Below are 22690 nucleotides of genomic sequence, written 5' to 3'. Positions count from 1 at the left end.
TTTTTTTTTTTGAAGAGGAAGAAATCAGAGGAAGTTTGTTCCTTTGAGAGAGGGCATAACATTCTACCCTGGGGACTATTTAGCAATCATCAGTTTGCCGTTTGCCTCCTGAGGGCAGAACTCTGGAAGCCAGTTGGCTAACTCTGTGCTCATCACCGCTTGGCTTGCTTTTTGGGTCCTTTCAGTTTAGGGGAGATGTTGGCTGCCTGTGGGTAAATGCCCACAGGCTTTTGTTTGAGGCTGATCCACTGCCTTTGGCCAGCAGATCTCAGGGGCTGTTGGGGGAACCTTTCCCAAAGGCTCCTCAGAAGATTTTGAGGTCCCATCTGCTGTAGTGGCAGTTGTATTTAGGTGAGCCCAATATAAGAGGTACTCCGTGTGGACTACGCCTAAATGCACAGTGCTACTGGATCACTTGATCCTTACCCGGCAGGTTAAGAAAGCTAGGCCTTGAGCAATGGGAGAGTGGACAATTAGTCTTAATCTCCCTAAATATCTGACACCAGGGAGGTACTCAAGTGTGGACTGAGGTAGTATACTCTGTGCTTTTCCAATGTTTCCTAGGATAATAGTCATTAGTCCCAACTATTCTGAGTATAAAAATCAACATGCAGAAAGCAAAAAGGTGACCAGTTTCTTAATACCACAGTGATCTGAAAAAAAGAAAGAAGGAAAAGAGACCCCCATATCTATTCTTGGAGACTCTAAGCTGCATTCTAGAGTGCAAGGGACATATATGTATTTATCTGTTAGCAGCTCTTCATAGTTCTAAATTGCATGATGTGGAGCCAATGGCTTACACTGAGAAAATTTGTTTTTCTTCCTTGGCTTCATTAAGGAAGGCTTTCTGGAGAGGACAGATGGCCTTTCAAAAGAGGAAAGAGAGACTATTGGCCATGTTCTAGGGGCATTCCAGACTGGGTGATAAAGTCACATTGGCATGACAAAGCCAGAGGTACAATAGCATAAGTCCCCCACAAGTGGCATGTGTAATAAGTCCCAGGTTCAGAATCTGACCCTACTGTAGCATCAACGAATGTGTATTCTAGGGAAGCATGACATTATTACATTTTTTGCATTTACTACTACTGCAAAGCAATAAGACACAGTAAACTCACACAGTAATGCCATGTAATGCCAAAACCACAGTCAGTGGTTGTTATTTTGTACGATCCAGGGCCCCTTTGCTTTCTTTCGTGTGACTTAATAGCTTTACTAAAGTCATATCAATGTACAATAAATGGCACATATTTTTAAGTGCACAGTTTGGTCCTATTTGACATATGTATATATCCCGTGAAACCACCACATTCAAGAGACAGCTAGCATATGCGGAGCTTCTGGGAAGTTTCCTTGCTCCCTTTGGCAATTCCACCTCCCATCCTAAGGCAGCCGCTGCTCTGGTTTCTGTCACTATAGATTAGTTTGCATTTTCTAAAGTTTCGTATAATTGGAATCATGCAGTCCTGTCCGGCCTGGCTTCTCTCTGGATATTTATGTTAAAACTCTTCCTTGTTTTTGTATATATCAGTGTTTCTTCTCCCTCACTCCCTCTCCCTCTCTCCCTCACTTCCTCTTTTGAGACAGGGTCTCACATTGTAGCTCTGGTTGGTCCTGCTGCACAACTATGTAGACCACACCGCTCTTAGCCACTGATATCTGCTTACTTCTGCCTCGAGATGTCTGAGATTAAAAAGCGTGCGCCATCATGCCTGGCAGATGTTTCAATCTTTTTTATTACAAAGTAGCTTTCCACTGTATGGACAAAACACCCGTTGTTTATCTGTTCATCAGCCTGTGGACATTTGATGTTTTTTGTCCAGTTTTTTTTTAATTTATTTTAAACTGCTGCAAACAAAGCTTCTCTGAACATCTGTGTGCAAATCTTTTTATGGCTATGTTTCCTTTTCTCTTGGTTAAATATCTGAAAGAGAAATAACTGGGTCCTAACAATATTGAAGGTTCAACTTTTAAAGAAACTGTTACAGTGTTTTCAAAATGCCTTTACCATTATGTCTGCTCCCTGTAAAGGATAAAAATTCCAAGTTGTTTGCTCATTTGCACTAGCACTGGTGCGTAAGGATGGGTGGCCATTCTTATTGGTGCACATTGGTGTTACATTGTACTTGCGTTTCCCTTAATGACTCACTGTCTTAATCATTTTCCCATGTGTTTATTTGTTATCTGTAGATCTTTCTTTTTGTGAAATATCTGCTCAAGTCTATTGCCCAGAGAGTCCTTTATAGACTCTAGATATAAGACCTCTATCATAGTCCTGCTTGATGAACATTGTTTCTTTCCTGGTCCTTCAGCCTCTACCTTGCAAGTGCTAGGATTACAGTTGCAAGCCAGTGTCTAGTTCTAGAAGTTTTAGTTTTTCATTCAATTAGTTGCAAGAAAATGTAAATAATCACTGTGTGTCGCTCTCTGTTGAGCTGGGGTTTGAACCTCAGACCTTTTGCCTACTAAGCAAGTGCCTTACCATTGAGCTATGTCCTAGACCTTCATTTTTCCTTTTATAGATCAAGCTTTCAGTACTACATCTAAGGAATCTTTGCCTAGGCCTAGATCATAACTATTTCATCATATGTTTTCTTTTATAATTTTAGCCTTTGCATTATGGTCTGTGATACATTTTCCTGTTGTTTTATACTGTAATTTCAGTTTGCGTTTCCCTTAATGACTCACTATTTTAATCATTTTTTCCATGTGCTTATTTGTTATCTATATATCCTTTTTTAAAGTGAAATGTCTACTCATTAATTTTTCAGTATAGAGGTCCAGAGCTTTGTGTGGGCTAAGCGTGTACTTGTCTAGCCTTATTTTACCAAGTCATCTAAAATTTTTAGTGTGTCCAAATGTGCATGAGTGTGTGTGTGTGTGTGTGTGTGTGATACAGATGTGAGTGTGGGCATGAAGACACACCACACATACATGTGGAGGTCAAAGGGCAACTTTTGGGAGTTAGTTCTCTCCTTCCACCATAGGTTCCATTGAATGACCTTTCAGCTGCTCTACCATCTTGCTAGTCCAGATTTTGGATACTTTAAGTTCTTTGCAACATCATATGACATTTAAAACTGTTTGTATAATTTTCTTTTAATACTTAGATATACCCTATTCGCATCAATCATTAAAACGGTTATTCCTGACTTTGTTTTTGAATCTTATAATCAGGTGTGTGATTGATATTACTGTTATTTTAGATGATGCTTTGGATTGTTGTTTTATGGCTAAAGGGTACCTTAAATGTACTGTGCATTAGTAGAATAGGACATTGGTTTTGCCCTTCACTTGTAGTGAATAAATCCCTGTGTGCATGCCTCACCCATCCCCTTTCAACCACGTCTGCCAAGATAACAGATCTCTTTAACCAAAGTTTAGCTGGGCATGGTGGCACATGCTTGTTGTTCCAACTATTTGTCTACTAAGGCAGAGGATGAGGAGTCTGAGGTCAGCCTGAGCTATAGAGCAAGACCTTGTTACCCCCTCCCTCTACAAAAACAAAAAACAAAACAAAACCATTTGACCTCAGACAGGTTTTCGCCAATCTCATTCTCTCAAGTCATTTTGTATCTTATACCTGCTACAGCATCATGACAGCATTCCAAGGGTACAGTGACGTGACTAGAACCCAATATTCCCAGGACGGGACTGTGGCTTTGTGCAAAATGTTAATGCTTCTGATGATAACTTGATTATCACCTGTCTCCTCAATGCTCCTTGGGGGGAGAACTCGCCCTGGCATTTGTCGGCTCTGCCAGGGGCTTGCAGTAAGGGAGGAAAAGTAATACCTAGACATCCTAGAACCCTTTGTCTCCCAACTGCAGCCCAGCCATACTGCTGGACTGTAATGGTAAGACCTGTTCGAACCTGTAAGTTGACAGTTTCCAGGGGTTTAATTCATGGATGCTCAGCTATAGGTTGGAAACAGAAGGGAGTAGAGTTCATGGATTTTACTGCCTGTTGGAGAAAGAAGAGATAGGACTGAAAAAGAGCAGCAGTTCAAGACCATATGTGCCAAAAGATCCTGTGACAGGATTGAAAGGCTCTGGGGAGTTTAAGGGGGTGGGGCTCTGTGGATATGAACTGTAATTACTAGAACATAAACAGCTCTGTGAGGTTAAGGGACTTGTTGGAGACCTTGCTCGCTGGGTACAGTCTGATTAGACAAAAAAGATCGCAAAGGGATGGCAAGCCTGAGAAATTCCATGAATGAGGCTGGAATGTTCCCTCAGGGGACCATGAGGAGACCACTGGGCTTGAAGCCCAGCTTGAGTTGGGAAATCATGGGAACGAGGCTGAGTAGGTAGGGTGGGGTCAGACTGCTGAGGACCTTCAGAAACCGAGTGCGATGAGTTGCGACTCTAGGGCTCTGGCGAGTCAGATCTCAATGTGTGTCCTGAAGAAGTTGGCACCAGCTCAGAAGCTGAGGGAGGAGTTAGGTGGAGGCAGGACCATGGCTGGAACTTGAACTTTCTTACTCCCAGTAAAAAGGAGCACAGTTTTTTTTTTCCCGCTTTTTCTGGCACTTTCACACTCCTTCCTTACAGCATCATAACATCTTTGGCAAGGGGAGTTGATGATGGAACAAGAGACGAGCAACGAGCACTTTCTAACTCACCTACTGACCGTTCCACCCCACTACTTACCCTGACAGCTTAGGTGAAATCCTAGTAGCTCTGGATGGTGTCTGAAAGTGAAAATGCAGGTTGAGTGCAGCGGGGCATGCCTATGTGTCTGGCTATGCAGGAGGCTGAGAAGGGAGGTTTGTTTGTGCCTCGCTCCAGGAGATTGAGGCCAGTGTGGGCAACAACACTGGATGCTCTCTCAAAAGAACAAAGAAAAAAAGACAAAAGAGAAAAGCAAGCATGGCAGTACTGACAATCTTTTCCCCTGGGAAGCTGAGGCAGGAGGATTGCAAGTTCAAAGCCAGCCTGGGCTCCATAGTAAGACACCTTGTCAAGAAAAAAAAACAATGTGGGCCTGGAGAGATGCCTCAGCGGTTAAGAGCACTGACTGTTCTTCCAGAGGTCCTGAGTTCAAATCCCAGCAATCACACGGTGGCTCACAACCATCTGTAATGGGATCTGATGCCCTCTTCTGGTGTGTCTGAAGACAGATACAGTGTACTCACATATAATAAATAAATAAACCTTTAAAAGAAACAAGAAAAGGAAAAAAGCAATGTGTTAAGGAGAGAAATGACCCTTTAACCCAATATAAGCTATCAACATATCCACGCCAATTGGTTTATGATTTTTCCTTTTTTTAAATTTAATTAATTTTTATATGTCACTATTTTTTGTTTTGTTTTTTGTTTTTACTTAGTCTTGTCTCATAGAGTACTCTCTAACTGCAGTTTCCTCTGTCTACTTCTGACTGATAGGAAAGGCTACTTCGGGAGAGAATGGGGACCTGGGAGGTCAAGAACCGGGTGACATTAATAGCAAAATTGTTTTAGCAGACTTTTTCTGTTACCACCCAAGTCCCCCATTTTTATTTTATTTTATTTTTTTATTTTTTTTTGGTTTTTGGTTTTTGGATTTTTGAGACAGGGTTTCTCTGTATACCCCTGGCTGTCCTGGAACTCACTCTGTAGACCAGGCTGGCCTCGAACTCAGAAATCCACCTGCCTCTGCCTCCCAGAGTGCTGGGATTACAGGCGTGCGCCACCACCACCCAGCAAATTATATTCTTTTTTTGTTGAGACAGGGTCTGATTATGTAGTCCTGGCTGACCTTGAACTCAACAGGTGTCCACCTGCCTCTGCCCCCTCAAATGCTGAGACTAAAACCTCCAAGTACGCCATGGTAAAGTAAAGGCTTACATTGGATTATTGAGCTAGAAGGCTTCCTCTGATAACATTTCTTTCCAGTGTAACATTTGTTGTCTGTCTGCAGCTCTTTTTTTTTGAAACAGAGTCTCATGTGACCCAAATTGGTTTCAAATTCATTATGTAACAGAATGGGTTTGAACTTCCGATTCCCCCCACCCCTGCTTCTACCCTACTTTGGATTGATTACATATATGCATCACAGCATAGCTTATGTGATGCTTGGAGTGGAACTCAAGGCTCCGTGAATGCTGGACAAACATTCTCTCAAGTCAACAATAATCCCAGCTCTGAAGTATAGCAATCACTCGTTTAGAGACACAAACTCTCTTTGTAGCATTGGCTGGCCTAGAACTCAAAGAGTTCTCTCTGCCTCCCGGGTGCCAAAGTGTGTCACGCCTGTCTAGTATTCGCTTTTAAGTGGGACTGTTTTCATTCATTACCTAGAATACATTTTGACTAATTTGTCCAGACAAAAATAAATAAAACAAAAAGGCGAGTGGGGTTTGAACTGTACTTTTGACTCCTAGTCTGAGGCCTGGTTAGATTTAGTGAAAAGGCCCTGCCCTCGCAGGGCCTCTCTACTGGTAGGTCTGAACCTAACTTTTGAGATTTTTAAAAAAGGGGGCTGGAAGGGAAATCTTATCACCTGCAGGAGCATCTTCATTTGCTTGCCACCCCACGCCTTTCTCCGTGCCTTAGAATCCATCTGCCAACAAGTTGCTAGGTCCTTTTGTTCTGGGGAGAGGTCCTTTGCTTTGCTCAGTGGCTGGCCCTGTCTCATCTTCAAGTTTTTGGGTGTGAACAGATCTTGACTTCGGTCTGAAGAGACCTGTGAGGCTCTGGAGCCTGGGTGTAAATCAAGACTGTTCAAAAGGATTACTGGACTTTCCCTCTGCTTCCATCCCATCCCATACCTGTGGCCTTTCATTTGGCTCCATCTTTGGTTTTGATTATTCATAGTAGAGCGTTAGTATCATTCCAGTTTCAAAGCAGTCTGGCTGGACTTCTCAGAGCCTTCAAGTCTAGTGCTGCTCTGGCTTACCTTTTGGTGACTAAGGCACTGAAGGCTGATGTGAATCTCCTCAGCACTCCGGGCTTTTGATTATGTCCCCATAGCCTACAGATGGCAATGCCAACTGAAGAAAGAATGCTTGCCCTCCCCAACCTGGTCAAGCTGGATAAAGTACTATGAATAGTCAGGTTTTAACCCACCAGGCAGGGCCCCAGGCACCAAGGGCCTGTGCCAGGCAGCAAGCCTTCCTCCACACCCCTTGCCTTCCAGGGGGCTTGGGGCAGGAGAAAGAGCAGGTAGGGCTCTGGGCAGGCTGTCTGGGCTGGGCGGGGCCCTGGTTGGGTGAGGCCCAGATTCCCCAAGCTGATAAAGCAGTCTGTAAACACCCAGCAAGTTGGAGGGGGGCAGAGGGCAGGCTACCAGATGGCAAGAGACGGAGGGAAACTGGAGCTCAGGCCTAGCTACAGGAAGTAGGGCTTGATGTAGAAACATCCTGTCCAGCAGGGGCTAGAGAGGTGGCCACTCGTTATTGCTCCCTCCAGTATGGAGGCAAATTCAAGGTGGGGCTGCTGGCCTGGGCAGCAGGCCAGCATCTTGGTTCCTGGCATCTCAAAGGGACATGATCAATCAGTCTCTGTTATGGGTTGCTCATGGGTCTCTGTTATGGGTTGCTGTACCATCTACCACTGCTGAGAAGGCGGGGGAGGTAGTTTAGAGCCAAACTACCCCCATGGAGAAACTCTCCAGTATGATTGTCTGAGAGAATTTGTTTCTTACGGGAAAAATCATCGCCTTTGCTGTCTGTGAGGAACATTGATTGGAACACAGGATTGTGTCAATTGTGTCAAAGGCCTCCTGCAGCCCTCCGCGAACAACAGTCACAAGGCTGATGCTCTTTCAGCTCTGTCTTGTGGTGCCTTTTAATTAGAACCTCAGAGGGTCGGATCTGGTGCAGCCTGTAGCAGAGATCAGCAGAGCTGTCCATTTCACTTTACAGGTGGGGAAACTGGGAATCAGAGGCACAGGGGCTGCTGGGTCACCTACACAGGAGACCGGAAATTGAAGCCCTTGCTCTGAAAAGCTTCCCACCATCTTCCCTGGTGTGGGAGGTCCCCCACCAGTGCCCAGCCCTCCCACAGAGGCCTGGATGTGCTCTGCATACTCACTGGATCTGTATGTACGTAACCTTGGTGAAGACTACAGGCCTGAAAGGAGGAAAGAGCCTCAGGGTCATAAATCAAAAGTCCCTTACTTGTGCGTGGCCTTGAGTAGACCCTCAATAGGCCACAGAGATTCCTAAAACATTTAGAAAGGTAATAGTTTTCAGCAGGCATGGTGATGTGTACCTGTAATCTCAGCATTTGGGAGGTAGAAGCAGAAGAATATTAAGAGTGAGCTACGTAGTGAGTTTGAGGCCGACCTGAAACACGTAACCCTCTTTCAAATCAAACAGAAGACAAAGGAAAACAATTTTCTAAGAGTGTTAACCCTGGTAGTGGACCACACATCCAAGAATATTTGGGCAGCATAAATTGGTTTCGATGGGTTTAAAAAAAAAAAAAAAAGACAAAGCTGGGTGAATGGTAGTAGATCTGGGGAGAGTTGGGTAGGGATCATTATGATCAAAACAGATCGATAACAGTTTAAAAAAAACAATTAAAATACATCTTGGCTTTGTGAGGGGGATCAGCATTAAAGCAGTTGTCATGGAAGGCTGGAGACCCAGGTTGTTGTTATATCCCTGAACTCTGGGTAAAGAAGACAAGGCTTACAGAGTTGTCCTTTACCCTCCACCCTCACATCACAATAAGGAAAATTTTTTTCAAAAATGATAACAGAAAATAATATTTCGCTATTTTAAGAAATAATAAAATTCACCCACTAGAAACGTCTATTTCGGTGGGTTTTTTATTTTTATTTTTTAGCATTCACAGAATTACACAGCTTACAGTAGGATCCACTTTAGAGTATTTTCATCTTCCTCCAAAGAAATACCAAATACCACATCCCTTAGAGCCATTCCCAATTTCCCTCCAGCCCCAGGGCCTCAGTTCTAAAGGGATTCTTCCTGCAGATGCTATTAGTGTTTTGCGGTGAAAGTCCACCCTTATTGATCAAGGTATGCAAGCTCAGTTTACTTATATCCAGAGACCCTACTAGAAAAACAAACAAACAAACAAACAACCAAAACCAGGGCAGGCCTGATGATCAAGCCCCTGGCTGTGGACCTGGCATATGTGAGGTACATAGAGCTGGTTTTCCATAAATATTTGAATAAACACATGAACCAACACCCTAAGATAAGAACCTTCACTTCACAGTATGTGTAAGCTGAGAGTAACTGTATATTTATGGGGCAGGGACCATGCCATGACTTCTCTAGGTCTAGAGCCCGAATTCTTTGGTAAGAGCAGGTCACTGAGATACAAAAACTGAGCAGAGCTTGAGCTTGAAGCAAGCCATCGAAGCTCAGAGTGCCACCATTTTGATAGAGATTTGGCCTGGGAAGTTAAGGATTGGTTTATTAGAATGATCTCCAGTTGAAATTGAGGCCTTAAGAGGTATTGGACCTGGGCCTGGGCCTGGGCGGCTTCCGTAGAAGGGACCCCATGGACTCTGAGCCTTCAGTTGCAACCGATGGCCCACAATATGTGTAGAGGAAACACTACAGACTTTGGGATCAAGGTCACATAAGCCTGGATTTGAGTCCTGCCTCTCTTCTTGCCATGTAATATGATCTTGGTCTCGTTACCTAATCTCTTCGGAGCTTTTCTCTAGTTTGTAAAGTGGATCTGTTAGGCAGGTTGATGGCGCAGGCCTGTAGTCCCAGCACTCAGGAAGGAGAGGGCAGAGAGGATTACCCCAAGTTTGAGACTAGCTTGGATAATGTAGTGAGCTCGAGGTCAGGCATGCAATGTCAGACCTTGTATACATAAATAAATATGATTGTTAAAGTAGGATTATCACCCAAAGAGATTTCACTAAAAGCAAAGTTCAAACAGAATAGCAGCTGTAAAAGGAACTTGGTTTCCACTTCTAACCCTGCCACTGCCTAGCTACTTAGTAAGAATGAAGGAGCAAAGAATGTAAAGAAGAGGCTGGGTATGGTGACACACCCCTGAATTTCAAAGCAAGCACTGGAGAGGCCAATGCTGGAGAATCCTTAGATCTAGACCAGCCTGAGCTACATATGGAGTCTCTCTCTCGTGAAACCAAGCACAGCCAGGCGTGGCAGAGCACATCTTTAACTCTGAGCACTTGGAAGGCAGATCTCTGTATGTTTGAGGCTGGCCTAGAAGAGCACTTACTTACCTAGGACGAGGACAGCCCTGGGTTCAGTAGGAAGCACTGCAAAGGGAGAAGAAAGGAATGGAAGGATGTAGTGTTCATAGATTGCTCAGTGTGACAGCAGCCCCAGAGCCCAGAGCCCAGAACTGTAAATCTCTGCTACCTGCCATTGCGTCCCAACCTGTCATTCTGTAGTCTTTACTTAAGTCTGGCCCCTTTCCCCAGAAGCAGGGGAAAGAAGTTGAAAGTGCTATCACAGAGTGCAGAAGAAAATCTTGCCCACATTTAAACAAGCGCCCACACCCCTCTGCCCCTCCTCCAACAGGCCATGACTGAGGCCACAGCGGCCACGCCTGCAGCAGCCCAGGCCTGAGGACTTGCTCACCCGCCAACTCCACAAGCGCTCGCCTTGAGCTGACATTGGCCTCAGTTGCTTCCACCATTCTCCTCCATGCAGGCTCTCCAAAAGCACACACACACACACACACACACACACACACACACACACACACACACAGTCCTCCAGCCCTCCAGTTTCAAGTCGGCTCCTAACCAAACCCTGGCCCTGCAGATGGAGGGCGGGGCTGGCAGGGGCCCAGGTGCACATCCAGATGTTGCCTCTGAGACTTTCTTGGCATCCCCAAGCCAGCTGTGAAGTAGTAGTCACTGAAAAACACAGGAATGAAGAAGCATTTGCTGCGACGTCCCCCCCACCCCCTCCCACAGGATAATGGCTTAGTAGTGTCTTGAGGGAATTAGTTGCGCTTGGTCTCAGGGAGTACATGGAGAAGAAAAGCAGGCTCCCGCTCCCTATAAATTATTTTTAAAAATTACATTTGTTTATCTTAGCTTTTAATATTAGAAAGATGTATCTGTTTATGTAATGGGTATCTGTGTTTTGCATGGCCGACTGTGTATTACTTGCAGGCCTGGGGTGTGAAGGGGTCAGAAGGCAGCATTGGCAAACTGCCGTGTGGGTGCTGGGAATCAAACCTATGTCCGCCGCAGCCTGTACTCTTAACCTCTGAGTCATCCCTCCCCTCCCCCCCCCTCCCTAGACTTTAATGTTTAATTCTCTGTGTGTGTATGGGTTTGGGTGTGGGTTTGTGCACATGAGCACTGGAACCTGTAGAGGCCAGAGGTGCCTGGTCGTCTTGGAGCTGTAGGCAGTCATTTCTGAGCTGCCCAGCATGGGTGCTGGGACCCAGACTCTGATCCTCTGCAAGATCAGTACATGTCCCTAACCACTGAGCCACTTACTTTTAATGTCATACGTGTATGCATGTGTGTGGGCATGTGTGTGGCAGGGTGCACACTGTGGGTCATCAGAAGACAACTGATACCATGTTGTTTCAGGACTTCAGGGACAGAATTCAAGTCATCAGTGCTGGGGACAGGTGTCTTTACCTGCTGCACCCTCTCCTGGGTCCAAAGGGCCCTGTTCTTTTGACAAGAGGCCTGGCCTGGGTAGGGTTCTTGGCACACACACAGTGGAGGAAGATGCCCTGTCAGAGCCGAGCGGGGATTCAGGATTGTCCCTTTGTGTGCTTTGCTGGTCATTGATAAGCATCACCTTTAGGGGCCTCCAAAGCTTTTCTCACTGCTACTTAAACCTCCCTGAGCACTGTTATCCTGGGAAGATTCAGGTAGTGGTATCCACCCACTGCTAGGCACTCCCACCAGGCGCCAGTGCTTCTGGGACCATCAGACTCCATTACTAGCCTGAGACCTGAAGGTCTGGCAGCTGTGCAGAATCCAGGACCTTGGGCTGCTAATGTTTTTCTGACCCACAGCCTTGGGCATATCTCACGGAGTGGGTCATACACTTGAAAGATTGACTATAGGTACCCAACTCTATTACTAGGAGCCCCACCTTGCATGGACTCCTGGGAGGTACTTAGGTGTAAGTTACCAGTAAAGCAGCAGTCACCACGGAATTCTAGAGTCCACTGTTCCTTATCCCAGAAAAGGTTGCTGCCCTTTGACCCAAAGACAGTGCAATATTTCTTCATCATTACCTCTGCCCATTGGCACTAAGGATACGCCCCTGACACATCATGACGTCACATTGATTTCAGTGTCACCTGTTCTTCTAAATGAACCCAACCCCCACTCCTTGATCTAGTTTCCTAAGATTTTCTCGTTTCAACCTGTCCCTCCATTTGTAGCCACTGTTACTAGTCTAGGCATTGGCCCCACTCGGCACTCATGGTCCAGGGTTTAATCCAGGTTCTTAAAGACCAGGCCTGCCCTACTGGTCTCTGAAGGGTAGTCTAGGTACTGAGAGAGGTTGTGGAAACAGCTGTCCCTTCATCAGGTAGCACTCCTCTGTCTGGCCCCCTCCCACCGCAAGGCAGGCTGGTGGAATTGCTGCTGGGCGGCCCCCTTGTGTAGACAGCTGTCTCCTCTGCCTTCCTGTGAGGGATCCTCCCTATGCACTTTCTGACCTGTGCAGAGCAGGGGCGGGGCTGCGAGGGCCTCCAGGCCCTGAAGGGGAAACTGCTGAAACCCCTGAGACAGGAAGTGGTAGAGAGGGGCTGCTTCCTCTCACAGAGCATGGGTGCAGCCGAGAGAGAGAGAGAGAGAGAGAGAGAGAGAGAGAGAGAGAGAGAGAGAGAGAGAGAGAGAGAGAGGCCTGTGTCCTGGCCCCTGCCTGACTACTGTGATCCCTGGGAGGCTAAGGAGAAGTGACAGTCCTTTTCCCGACCACCCTTCTCTCCAAAAGATACTGTTTTTTTCATGCAGCCCACTGGAGAGGGGGAGGTGGGTAAAGGAGAGAGTTTCTTCAGAAGCTCATCACTTAGCAAGAGAAGGAATTAGAGACCAGGGGTGACTTCAGCAGGAGAGGGTGAGTGTCCGGTGAGGCACCTGCCCCACCTGGCAGGACAGCAGAAAACCACAGCTGGGCAGAGGAACCCTTTGTCCCTTGAGTCCTTGTTCTGAGAGCGAGTGATTAGGACCAGGCCTGCTGAGCAGCAGGTTGGAATCAGTGGACCCCTGACTCCTAGCTCACAGACAGCAATGGCCCCAGATGAGCAGCTCGAACCCCTCGCTGTGCAGCTGAGGGGCACCGAAAGCACACATGCCTTGTTTGAGGTCACATCATGGGCAGAGCCGAGGCCTAGACTCGGGGCTCTAATCCAGAGGCTCTCTTTCTGATGAAAATCTGCTGAGTGTGTGTTCAGCATCCCACACCTCCCCCAGGCGCTGCCCCCAACAGGGTTCTGGAACATTCTTCTCCGAAATGAGCTTGATGAATTGATTCACACCGAAGGGAGGTGGAATATTTTGTCCAGGGATCAGCAAAGGTTTCTGTAAAAGGACCAGATAGCAAATATTTCGGGCTCTGGGGCCGATGAGCCCTCAGGCCCAAAGCAGCCACCATGGTGTGCAAACTGATTAGCATTGCTAGGTTCGAATACAACTCTGAAACCCGAATTTCAGAACATTGCCATGTGTCATAAACGTCCATCCCTGTAGCCCTTCTTTGATAAGTTCTTCAAGCCCTACTGAGAGCTAAGAAGGAAAACCAGGCTGTCAAGAGCAGAGGCTGCTTGCTGGGCAGTGGTGGCCACTTGGGAGGCAGAGGCAGGCAGATTTCTGAGTTCGAGGCCAGCCTGGTCTACAGAGTAAGTTCCAGGACAGCCAGGGCTTCACAGAGAAACCCTGTCTCGAAAAACCAAAAAAAAAAAAAAAAAAAAAAAAAAAAAAGGCGTGGCTAGCCTATGGACAGTGTAAAGAATAGTGTGACACTGGGGACTCAGCAAAAGTTAACCATGTTCTGCACATGTGTGGCTTCATTCTTATTTGCCAGCCACTGTTGCTTTATTTATTTATTTATTTATTTATTTATTTATTTATTTATTTGAGACAGGGTCTCACTGTGTAGCCCTGGCTGGCCTGGTATGCCCTATGTAAACCAGGCTGCCTAGCCTCGGCCTCTCCAGTGCTGGGGTTCAAGATGCCCCTAATGATGTCACCACTGTTCTCACCAGAGGTAAGGGTTAGCTTTGTTGAGGATGCAGAGAGACCATGAGGAGAGGAGGAGGAGGCTTAGGGCAGTGAGAGCTTGAGTAAGTCAACCCTCCCTGCCCCTCAGGAACTCAGTAAAGAGAGGCAGGAGGGACCTTTTAAGTTCTTTTTAACTTTCTGGTTTCTGGAGATGTTTCAATAATGCCAGGAGGGAGAGGAGGAGAAAGGCAAAACCCAGGGTAGGTGTTCTCCGTGATTTCTGAAGCCAAAGCTCCTGTGTGCGATCTGCCCAGGCCTTGAGGGCTTGCTTCTTACCCCAGCCTCTGTGGCATCATCCCTTCCGGGTAGGGACTCTAGTGCACCGGCTTCTGCTTGGGTTCCTACACTCCACACTTTGTTTTGGATGGTCAATAGAGGAAGGGCTCATCTAGGAAGGATACTCCCCGCAGCCTCTCTCACTCAGGGGAGCCTCAGAGCTGAGCCAGGAGCCTCCGGATCAGTTTCTAGGACACACACTGCCAGGGGCCTTGACAGAGAACACTGACCCTTCAATAAAAAGTTATCTGACTTAATATCCTGTTGGTACCGAGTCACAGATTGCCCCAGCTTCGAAAAAATCCACTAATGAATTTAATTAGTCTTTGGCCCGTTGCTTCTCTTCCTCCCGTCCTCCTCCCTCCCCCCAACAATGGAAGCAAGCATGACTTTCTAGGGACTGGGCCCTGTGAACTAAGTTACCATCCATTCAGTGCGTGTGACTCCCTGCCACCTGGTCCTCTGCACCAGATACACAGATAACCGCTGAGCACCTGCATGGGCTCCTTTTGCCCTGCAGGCAAGAGAGAATTTCAGAGATGTTGTGAAACCCTTGCTGGCATTAAGTGGAAGGTGAGGCAGGAGGATGGTCAGTTTGTAGCCTGGACTCCAAAGCAAAATTCAGAGTCAAAAAGCAACCAAACAAAAAAACCCCAGACAGACAAAAGCTTCGAAAATGTTCATCTGCATCTTGTCTCCCATTAACATTGGTCTTTTTTCCAAACCAATCCCTGTTTCAAAGGCTCCAGGCTGAATTCCTTGTCCATCCAGCCTTATTTCTTGCTCTGATCACTCCATATCTTTGAATAATATTTGTTATTATTGTTACTATTACTGTGTGTCCGAGTATGTCTAGGCATGCATGGGCCATGACCCATGTATGGAGGCCAGAGGACAACTTTTGGAACTCACTTTTCCTTGCAATCGTGACTTCCATGGATGGGACACAGACTTTCATGGCGAAAGCTTTTATCCTCCTGAGCCATCTCCCTGGTCCCCTCAACCTGTCACTCTTCCCCTGCCACCCCGGTGGCTCTGGCATCTTGTTCTTCCCCCACCCTCTTCCAACCAATATCCTCTCCCATCCCCCTACCTCCCCACCCCCGCTTCCAACCAATCTCCACCCCCACCCACCCCCACCTTCTCCCAGGTCAAACTACTTACTTTACATTTTTATTTTTATTTTTTGTTTTCCAGTCAAGATTTCTTTGTGTAGCCTTGGCTGTTCTGGAACTCTTTGTAGACCAGGCTGACCTTAAACTCACAGAGATTCACCTGCCTCTGTTTCCGGAGTGCTGGGATTAAAGGCGTGTGGCGCCACCATGGCCTGGCCCAATCATATATTTTCTTTCTTATTTTTTATTTGGGGGGTCAACAAGATCTTGCTGACATTTCTGAATTCCTCGACTCACACCTTCCTCCCTCCACTTCCCAAGTAGCAGGGGCCACAGGTAGCTATGTCACTGTGCCTGGCTTTTCCATGCATTTAGTAGTTGATGGTTTTTGGCCCCTTGGCCTTCATTTCCCTTCCTTTCTCTCCATCTAGGTGAAACATTCTGAATACTTAACAGGCAGAATGGCCAAGGCCCACAAATAATAAATCAGACCAGAAAATTGAAAAATATATCTAAAGCCAGGTGTTATGCCCATGCCTGTAATTCTAGTCCTCAGGAAGCTAAAGCGGGAGGATTGATTTGAATATGAGGCCCACCTGGACTACACAGTGATCCCTCGTATCAAAAATTCAAATGAAAGGGAGGGGGAAAAAAGAGAAAGAAAAGCGGAAAAAATGATAGATGTGCTTTTAAGACATACCAGGGAGCTTTTGCCTACATTAACTCGTTTAGGCCTTGGCGACGCCCCCTAGAACTGGTCAGAGGGGCCCATTTTGTATAGGGTAGTGACTTGCCTAAGCTCCAAGGCTTAGATCTAGGTCTTCTCCCTGTAAGGTCCACGCTCTCGGGGTCTGGAGGGGCCCCCAGTGCACAAACCTTCAAGGTTGTAATTGGCGATGGGGCCATGCTCTGAAGCTAGCTCCGGAGCTACCTGGGCCGAGCCCTGAGCCCTGCTCCTTCCCTGTTGCACGCGCGTGTGTTCTCCCGTGTTCTCCCTTCACTGTCTCTTTTTCCCTGAGGCACTAGGGAAGAGGATGTGGTGGCCCCAGGCCCCTCCAGAGGGTGCTCAGTGAGCTTTCTCAGCGTGACTGAAGAAATCGGTTCCTTTTGTAAGCCCCCCCCCCGCCCCCCCTTCTGCCTCTTCTCTTCCTCTCCTATATTAGGGCTTCTCTGGTGCTTTTCTTGCTATATAACCACAACCCAAAGGGCTGGGCGGGGTAACACGGTGGGGGACAAACACTCCACCCCACGGGGCCCCCCAGTCCAAGAGAGGACTTTCTTCTCAGCCAGTCACTGGAACCCTCCAGCTCCCACAATCCTGAGGTGTGGAGGGCTTTGTGGGAGACACCCCCACTCCCCCACACCCCTGCCCTGTGGGAAGTCACCTGAAGCTTATGTTCTGTGCGAGTGCTTTCTAGTTTTCATACTTACTTCCTCCCTGGGTTTTCTTGTTTGTGTTTTTTAATATGTCTCTCCTTCATTGTTTTTTTTTTTTTTTGATTTGTTGGTTTCTTTGTCTTTTTGAGGCAGCTTTAGCTAGACTTTGAACTTCTGATTTTTCTATCTCAGCCTCCCCTGTGCAGGGAGTAAACGAGTCAGCTTGTCTGTTTTTATTCAACACTGGGGTCCTGGAAATCACTGTGTAGACCAGGCTAGCCTGGACTTCCACCTCCCTCTGCCTCCCAAGTGCTGGGATTAAAGGTGTTTCTCCCCATACCCAGTTTAACCCAGCTTGCATGCTAGGCAAACACTGGACCAACTGAAGTACATCTCTAGCTCTTGTTTTTTGCTTTGTTTTGTTTTTTGTTTGTTTTTTAAGGCAAGACCTTGCTATGTAGCCCAGGCTGGTTAATTCTGGGGACCCTCAAGACTCAACCTCCTAAGTATGGGGATTAAAGGCACAGCCCACAACACCCTGTTTAGGAACCTAGATTTTTTTGTTTGTTTGTTTTGCAAATAAGAATGGAGAAACCCCAGCCTTAGCCTGGTGGTGGTGGTGCAAGCCTTTAATCCCAGCACTTGGGAGGCAGAGGCAGGCAGATTTCTGAGTTCAAGGCCAGCCTGGTCTACAAAGTGAGTTCCTGGACAGCCAGGGCTACACAGAGAAACCCTGTCTCAGAAAGAAAAAGAAAAAAGAAAAGAAAAAAAAAAAGAAACCCCAGCTTTGCAAAACCGCCCCTCTTCCTGATTTCATCTCCAGTGGAGGGGACAGGGGACAGAAAGGAGCAAAGGAGAAGGAGTTGACAATAGCTATGGCTGGAGTCACTTTACTGGGCATTTTTGCTCGAGGAGGAGGATTTGCCTGACTGATTGGAGTTCAGCCTTAACCGGGACAAGGCTCTGGGTTTGAGTTCTGCACACGGCTTAGCTCTGCTCTGTCCAGGACTGTAGAGCCCATCCTGACTCTGGCCTTCAGGCTACTGGTCACATGGTACAGCAAGCCTGACTCAACACTTAGCCAGAGGAGGAAAGCCTTTTTTTTTTTTTTTTTTTTTTTTTTTTTTTTTTTTTTTTTTTTTTTTTGCGTAGAGGGGACAGCTGTTCTGTTCCTGGGGCAGCTTCCATTTTGTCTGTGGCTGTTGGGGGAGGGGTGGTGCAGGAGTGGGAAATGACATGAAGGAAATTGTCATTTCCTTTCCAAACAATTCCAGAAAGGTTTCATGGAGAACGAGGTCTTTCGGGAGTGACAGTCGCCTCTGAGAGGATGGGGAACTGGAGAGCTGGGCCGGGTGGCCCAGATGACCATCTGGCCCCCATACTTTTTGGCATGTGCGAAAATGCCTTGGGTCTTAACCAGCAATTCTGAGAGCCCTGGACTCAGCTGATGAAGCCTACATTTAGACTCACTCGGTAGAGATTGTGGACCTGGCTCTCCCATCAAAGCTGCCTCCAGTAGGGGGCGCCTGTATGGGCCGGTGCTTGATGTTGCATGGTGGGCCCCAGTAAGAGTCCCAGGAAGGAAGGGTCTGTAGCTCTGATGGGGAGCCTAGTTGTGGTGATGCAGGATCAGTCCAAATATACCTCTATACTGCCTTGGTTTGGAAAGCGCACTCAGAGCCTCTGAGCCCGAGGTGTGTTCACAGGCAGCCGGGCCGCGGTGCTCCCTCTTGTGGTCCACACTCCTGCCTTGCCAATGTGCTTCAGTGTATAGACCGACCCGGCATCGGTTCCCATCCCAGTAAGAGAGACTTGGGAATGGACTTTGTCTGGAGACATGTGTGTCCTCTGACCTTTCCTCACTAGCAAGGCAGTGTCCAGGGGCACAAGAGGCCACTGAAGCTGTGGCCTGGCCAAAGGGCTTTGAGAGGACCCTGGAGAGAACAGCCTTCCGTGTGTTTCTCGCCTACCTCTCATAGGGTGTGCCTTCTGTGGTGGTGGCTTCTTTGGTTTCAAGTTCCTGGGAGAGGGAGGTTATTTTGAGGGACTGGAGGAGAGTAAGTGAACATGCAAATGAGCCTTTCTCCACCTCTCACTTTCAAATCCTCAAACTTTGGAAGGGGGAGGGGAAAAGTTCTGGACTGAAAAGTTGCGCAGTAGTTTTCTTAAGCCCTACCAAGAGAGTGGGGCAGCCACATCCCCACCTCTCCACTCCTTTGCTTTAGCTTCAGGCAGAACCAGATCACTGGAGACAGTTTTCGAAGGTCTCCCAGCTAAACAGAGCTTAGATACTGAACATGGGAGCACATAGAAGAACGCTACTGAAATGAGTCCTTTCCGCCTTTGACGCGGATGGCTAAAGGTTCAGTGCAGTCCAACACAGATCTGGGAGAGCTTTCTTACCTCCCAGTTCCTTAGCAGAGTGGACTGAGGGTAGGGGATCACTCACTTGAGGACTCATAAGTCTCACCTATGTTGGAGTTGGTTTTTTCCCCGCTGGGGAGCACACAGTCAAACATCCTTTTTGCCCAGCTGAACCCTGGCCTGCTCAGCCCTCCCCCATTGTCTCCACAGCACTCGGACCAAGGCAGCTCAGTCTGCCTGCCCTGAAGGAGCAGGAGGAGGAACCTATGATTGAGCTTGTGGCTTTGCAAGCTGGCCAGACCAGGGTAGCCCTTTGACACACAGAGGCTCTCACGAACATGTCCCCACACTTGGCACACATGCACACACCCTGGGTATGCATATATACCTGTGGTCTGTTTGCACACTCACAGCAGACAGATATGTAACTAGCAATGTAAAGAATAATATCAATGCAACCTCTGAGTTTGCACATTCCTCCTCACACGTAGTCAGTGCACACTTAGCTATATACTGCTCAAAAAAGAAAAATCAGAGATGCCCATAGACCTGTATCATTCACTCATTCATTAGTTCCTTTTCTTTTTTTTAAAATATATTTTGTTTAGTTTGGTTTTATGTGTACGCGTGGGAGGGTGTGTGTTCATGTGGGCGCAGATATGTACTGACTCAAGTGCATAAGCCATGCATATGGATGCATACGATCTCATGCCTATGGAGATCCAGAGGCCAACCTCTCAGGAATTGTCCACCTTGGTGTTTGTTGGAGCGTGGGTCTCTTGTGACCCTAAAGCTCACAGACTAGGCTAGCAAACTAGCAGATCTCACAAATCTGCCTGACATACTGCCCCGGCCCTGGAATTATATGCTTCATTGTGCCTGACACACTTTTTCTTTTGTTTGTTTTTTTGGATTTTGTTTTTTTCTGAGACAGGGTTTCTCTGTATAGCCCTGGCTGTCCTGGAACTCACTCTGTAAATCTGCCTGCCTCTGCCTCCCAAGTGCTGGGATTGAAGGCGTGCGACAGCACTGCCCGGCCGTGTGTTTGGCTTTCTAAAAAACAAAAACATAAACAACCCCCCCCATGTTTTTAGGCACTGAACTCAGGGGCTCATGTTTTAATGGAAAGTACTTTAAAGACTGAGGTGTCTCCCCAAACCTGGTTTTTATAGCCCAAGCTAACCTCGACACCACAGTGATCTGTCCACCCCCAACTCTCAAATCCTGCGATTGCAGGCATCAACCACCACGGCCATTGTTGCTCCTTTTTTCTTGCATTTATTCCATAAACCTAGCACAAGGCAGGGTGTCAATGTCTTATCAATGATCCGCAGTCATAAAGTCAAGGAAGCCGGGGTCTGACGAGGAGATCGGGAAGATGCATAGATTGTGTCCTAAGCAAAATAGTCCCAGTAGAACTTTTGAAAATGAAACTCTGGCTTAAGAAGAGAAAGCAAGAAGATAGACGCCTTGAACAGAAGGGCCCCAGTGAATGACCTGGGGCGGGAGCAGATGCGGACGGTTCACTCTTGGACCTAGTGGGTTTAGATGAAAGTGATCGCCTTTCATATAAGTCGCAGGAGAATGTTTCCCAAGGGCAGACACACTGGCTGCTGGGAGAGCAGGAACCATGGAATGTTGGCCTTAAGGGCACTTAGGCTAGGGGAGCCAGATGCAAGTGGTCCTACAAGGTTTTGTAGGTCACAAGGGATAAGGTCACATGCAGGGTTGGGTGGGGCAAGATGAACTGCTGGAACCAGAACAAGGCTGTTAGCCCTACCACCTGTCCGTTCCCTGCAGCTCCACAAACGTTGGACCTCGCAGAGTTCTCTCTTCCATCCAAAGGAAAATTCAACTCTGATGGGTAAAGCTGAGCCTGTTCTCCAGGCAGTTTGATGGAGTAGGTGGAAAGGTGTGGGGGTGGAGACTGGGCGGGGCTAACCCTGTGGGCTAACGGAAAGGAAGTGGGAGAGGCTTGGGTGTCTCCAGTGGAGGAGAGCGGTCATCAGAGAGGTCACTGGTGGCATCTTTCTTTTACCCCTTCCTCTTTGCCTCCCATCCGGAGCCCCTCGTTTATTTCCCAACCAGGATAAGAGTTTGTCACCCTGGCGCTACATAGGGCATTTCGATGTGTGCTCTAGTGGGTTCCCTCCTGGCTCTGATGGTTGAATCAGCCTGCTTGTTGTTAAGCACACATTGAAAACACATTGCGTGTTCAGGAACCTGAAGGGCAGAAGACCTGTTCCCTGGACAGGTGCAGAGGCCAGGTGGAAAGACCAGAGAATGCTGGAGACAGAGAGTCTGCAGACCAGGCCTTTGGGAGTTGGCTCCAGGTGATCCTGCTAGAAGCGGCCTGGGGCTCTGGGAATGGAGGAGTAGATACAGGAGGAACAGCAGGCCACTGCAATGCCTGGCTAGCTCAGGACGCCCTGGGCAAAGACTAGTGTGGGCTTCAGCCGCCTGAGACTTCCTGGAATATGGGGGATGAGCCAGCCGTAGAAGATGAGGAAGGTTCTTCTGGCTCCTCCCCCAGCCCAGCCAGGGCTCTCCTCACAAGTTCCCAGGGCGATAGCTCAGTCTTGAAACTGAAAGCAAAGCCAAGCAAAGAACACAAACCCGCAGGCAGCACAGCACAGCACAGCACAGCACGGAGGCCACTGTGTGTGAGGGGGAGGGGGGAGGGGAGGCAGTGGGGGGAGGGTTGCTAAGGAGCGTGTAAGGCATATGACCTCCCAGCCCAGACACCCCTCCCCCAACCCCAAGCAAGATATTTCTTCCTCTCTAGACTGCCTCGTGTCAGCTAGTCCTCACTACTAAGGTAAACCAAGCCATGAACACCCTGTGTCCCCTCTAACGCACAAGTACATGAGTCTTTCTCAAGCCAGGATGGTTACAGAGATTTTTTTCCTCCTACTGCCCCGTGTCAGGCCTGGTCCCTTCCTTCCTTCCTTCTCTCTCTCTCTCTCTCTCTCTCTCTCTCTCTCTCTGCTGGAAGTCTGTCTAGGCACAGCAGAGCCTCTTGGCTTCATCAGTTGATTTGGCCACGGAGCTCAAGGACATTGGCTTACTCTCTCCATCTCTCCCCTTTCTGTAGGTTGCTCTTGTGGTCGGCGAAGCCCAGCATGCAGTCTTGAGCCTGGCATAGGCCACGCCCACTCCACCTCTGGATATCCTCACCGGAGGCTCAGAGAAGGCACTAGATTGATCCTAGCATACCCGAATAACGTCTGTTCAATAACCCCGGCAGCTCCAGGGAGCCGGGGGGAGTCTCGTCGTCAGCTCTGGCAGAAGCCAGTATGGCTGTTGCCCTGCAGCCCAGTGATCTAGTCTTCGAGTTTGCAAGCAACGGGATGGATGATATCCACCAGGTATGGCCTCTGGGAATAAAACAGTCAGTCAATATGGGCA

General features: G+C 47.8%; 1 protein-coding gene across 2 annotated transcripts in view; it reads left to right on the top strand.

Moving 5' to 3' along the window:
- The window catches only part of Elf4 (E74 like ETS transcription factor 4), a 42467-nt gene that overhangs the window by 6955 nt on the left and 12822 nt on the right, over positions 1-22690 (top strand). For both annotated transcript variants that reach the window (XM_052170419.1, XM_052170420.1), the window contains exon 2: positions 22377-22650. In XM_052170419.1, coding sequence (XP_052026379.1) covers positions 22579-22650 — 72 coding nt within the window. In that variant the 5' untranslated portion in view covers positions 22377-22578. The remainder of the gene's footprint in view (positions 1-22376; positions 22651-22690) is intronic.

Source organism: Apodemus sylvaticus, chromosome X (genome assembly GCF_947179515.1).
Source record: "Apodemus sylvaticus chromosome X, mApoSyl1.1, whole genome shotgun sequence".
In the NCBI taxonomy this organism is placed as follows: domain Eukaryota; kingdom Metazoa; phylum Chordata; class Mammalia; order Rodentia; family Muridae; genus Apodemus; species Apodemus sylvaticus.
The sequence above is the reverse complement of the archived record's forward strand: the minus strand, read 5'-3'. Positions and strand labels throughout refer to the sequence as shown.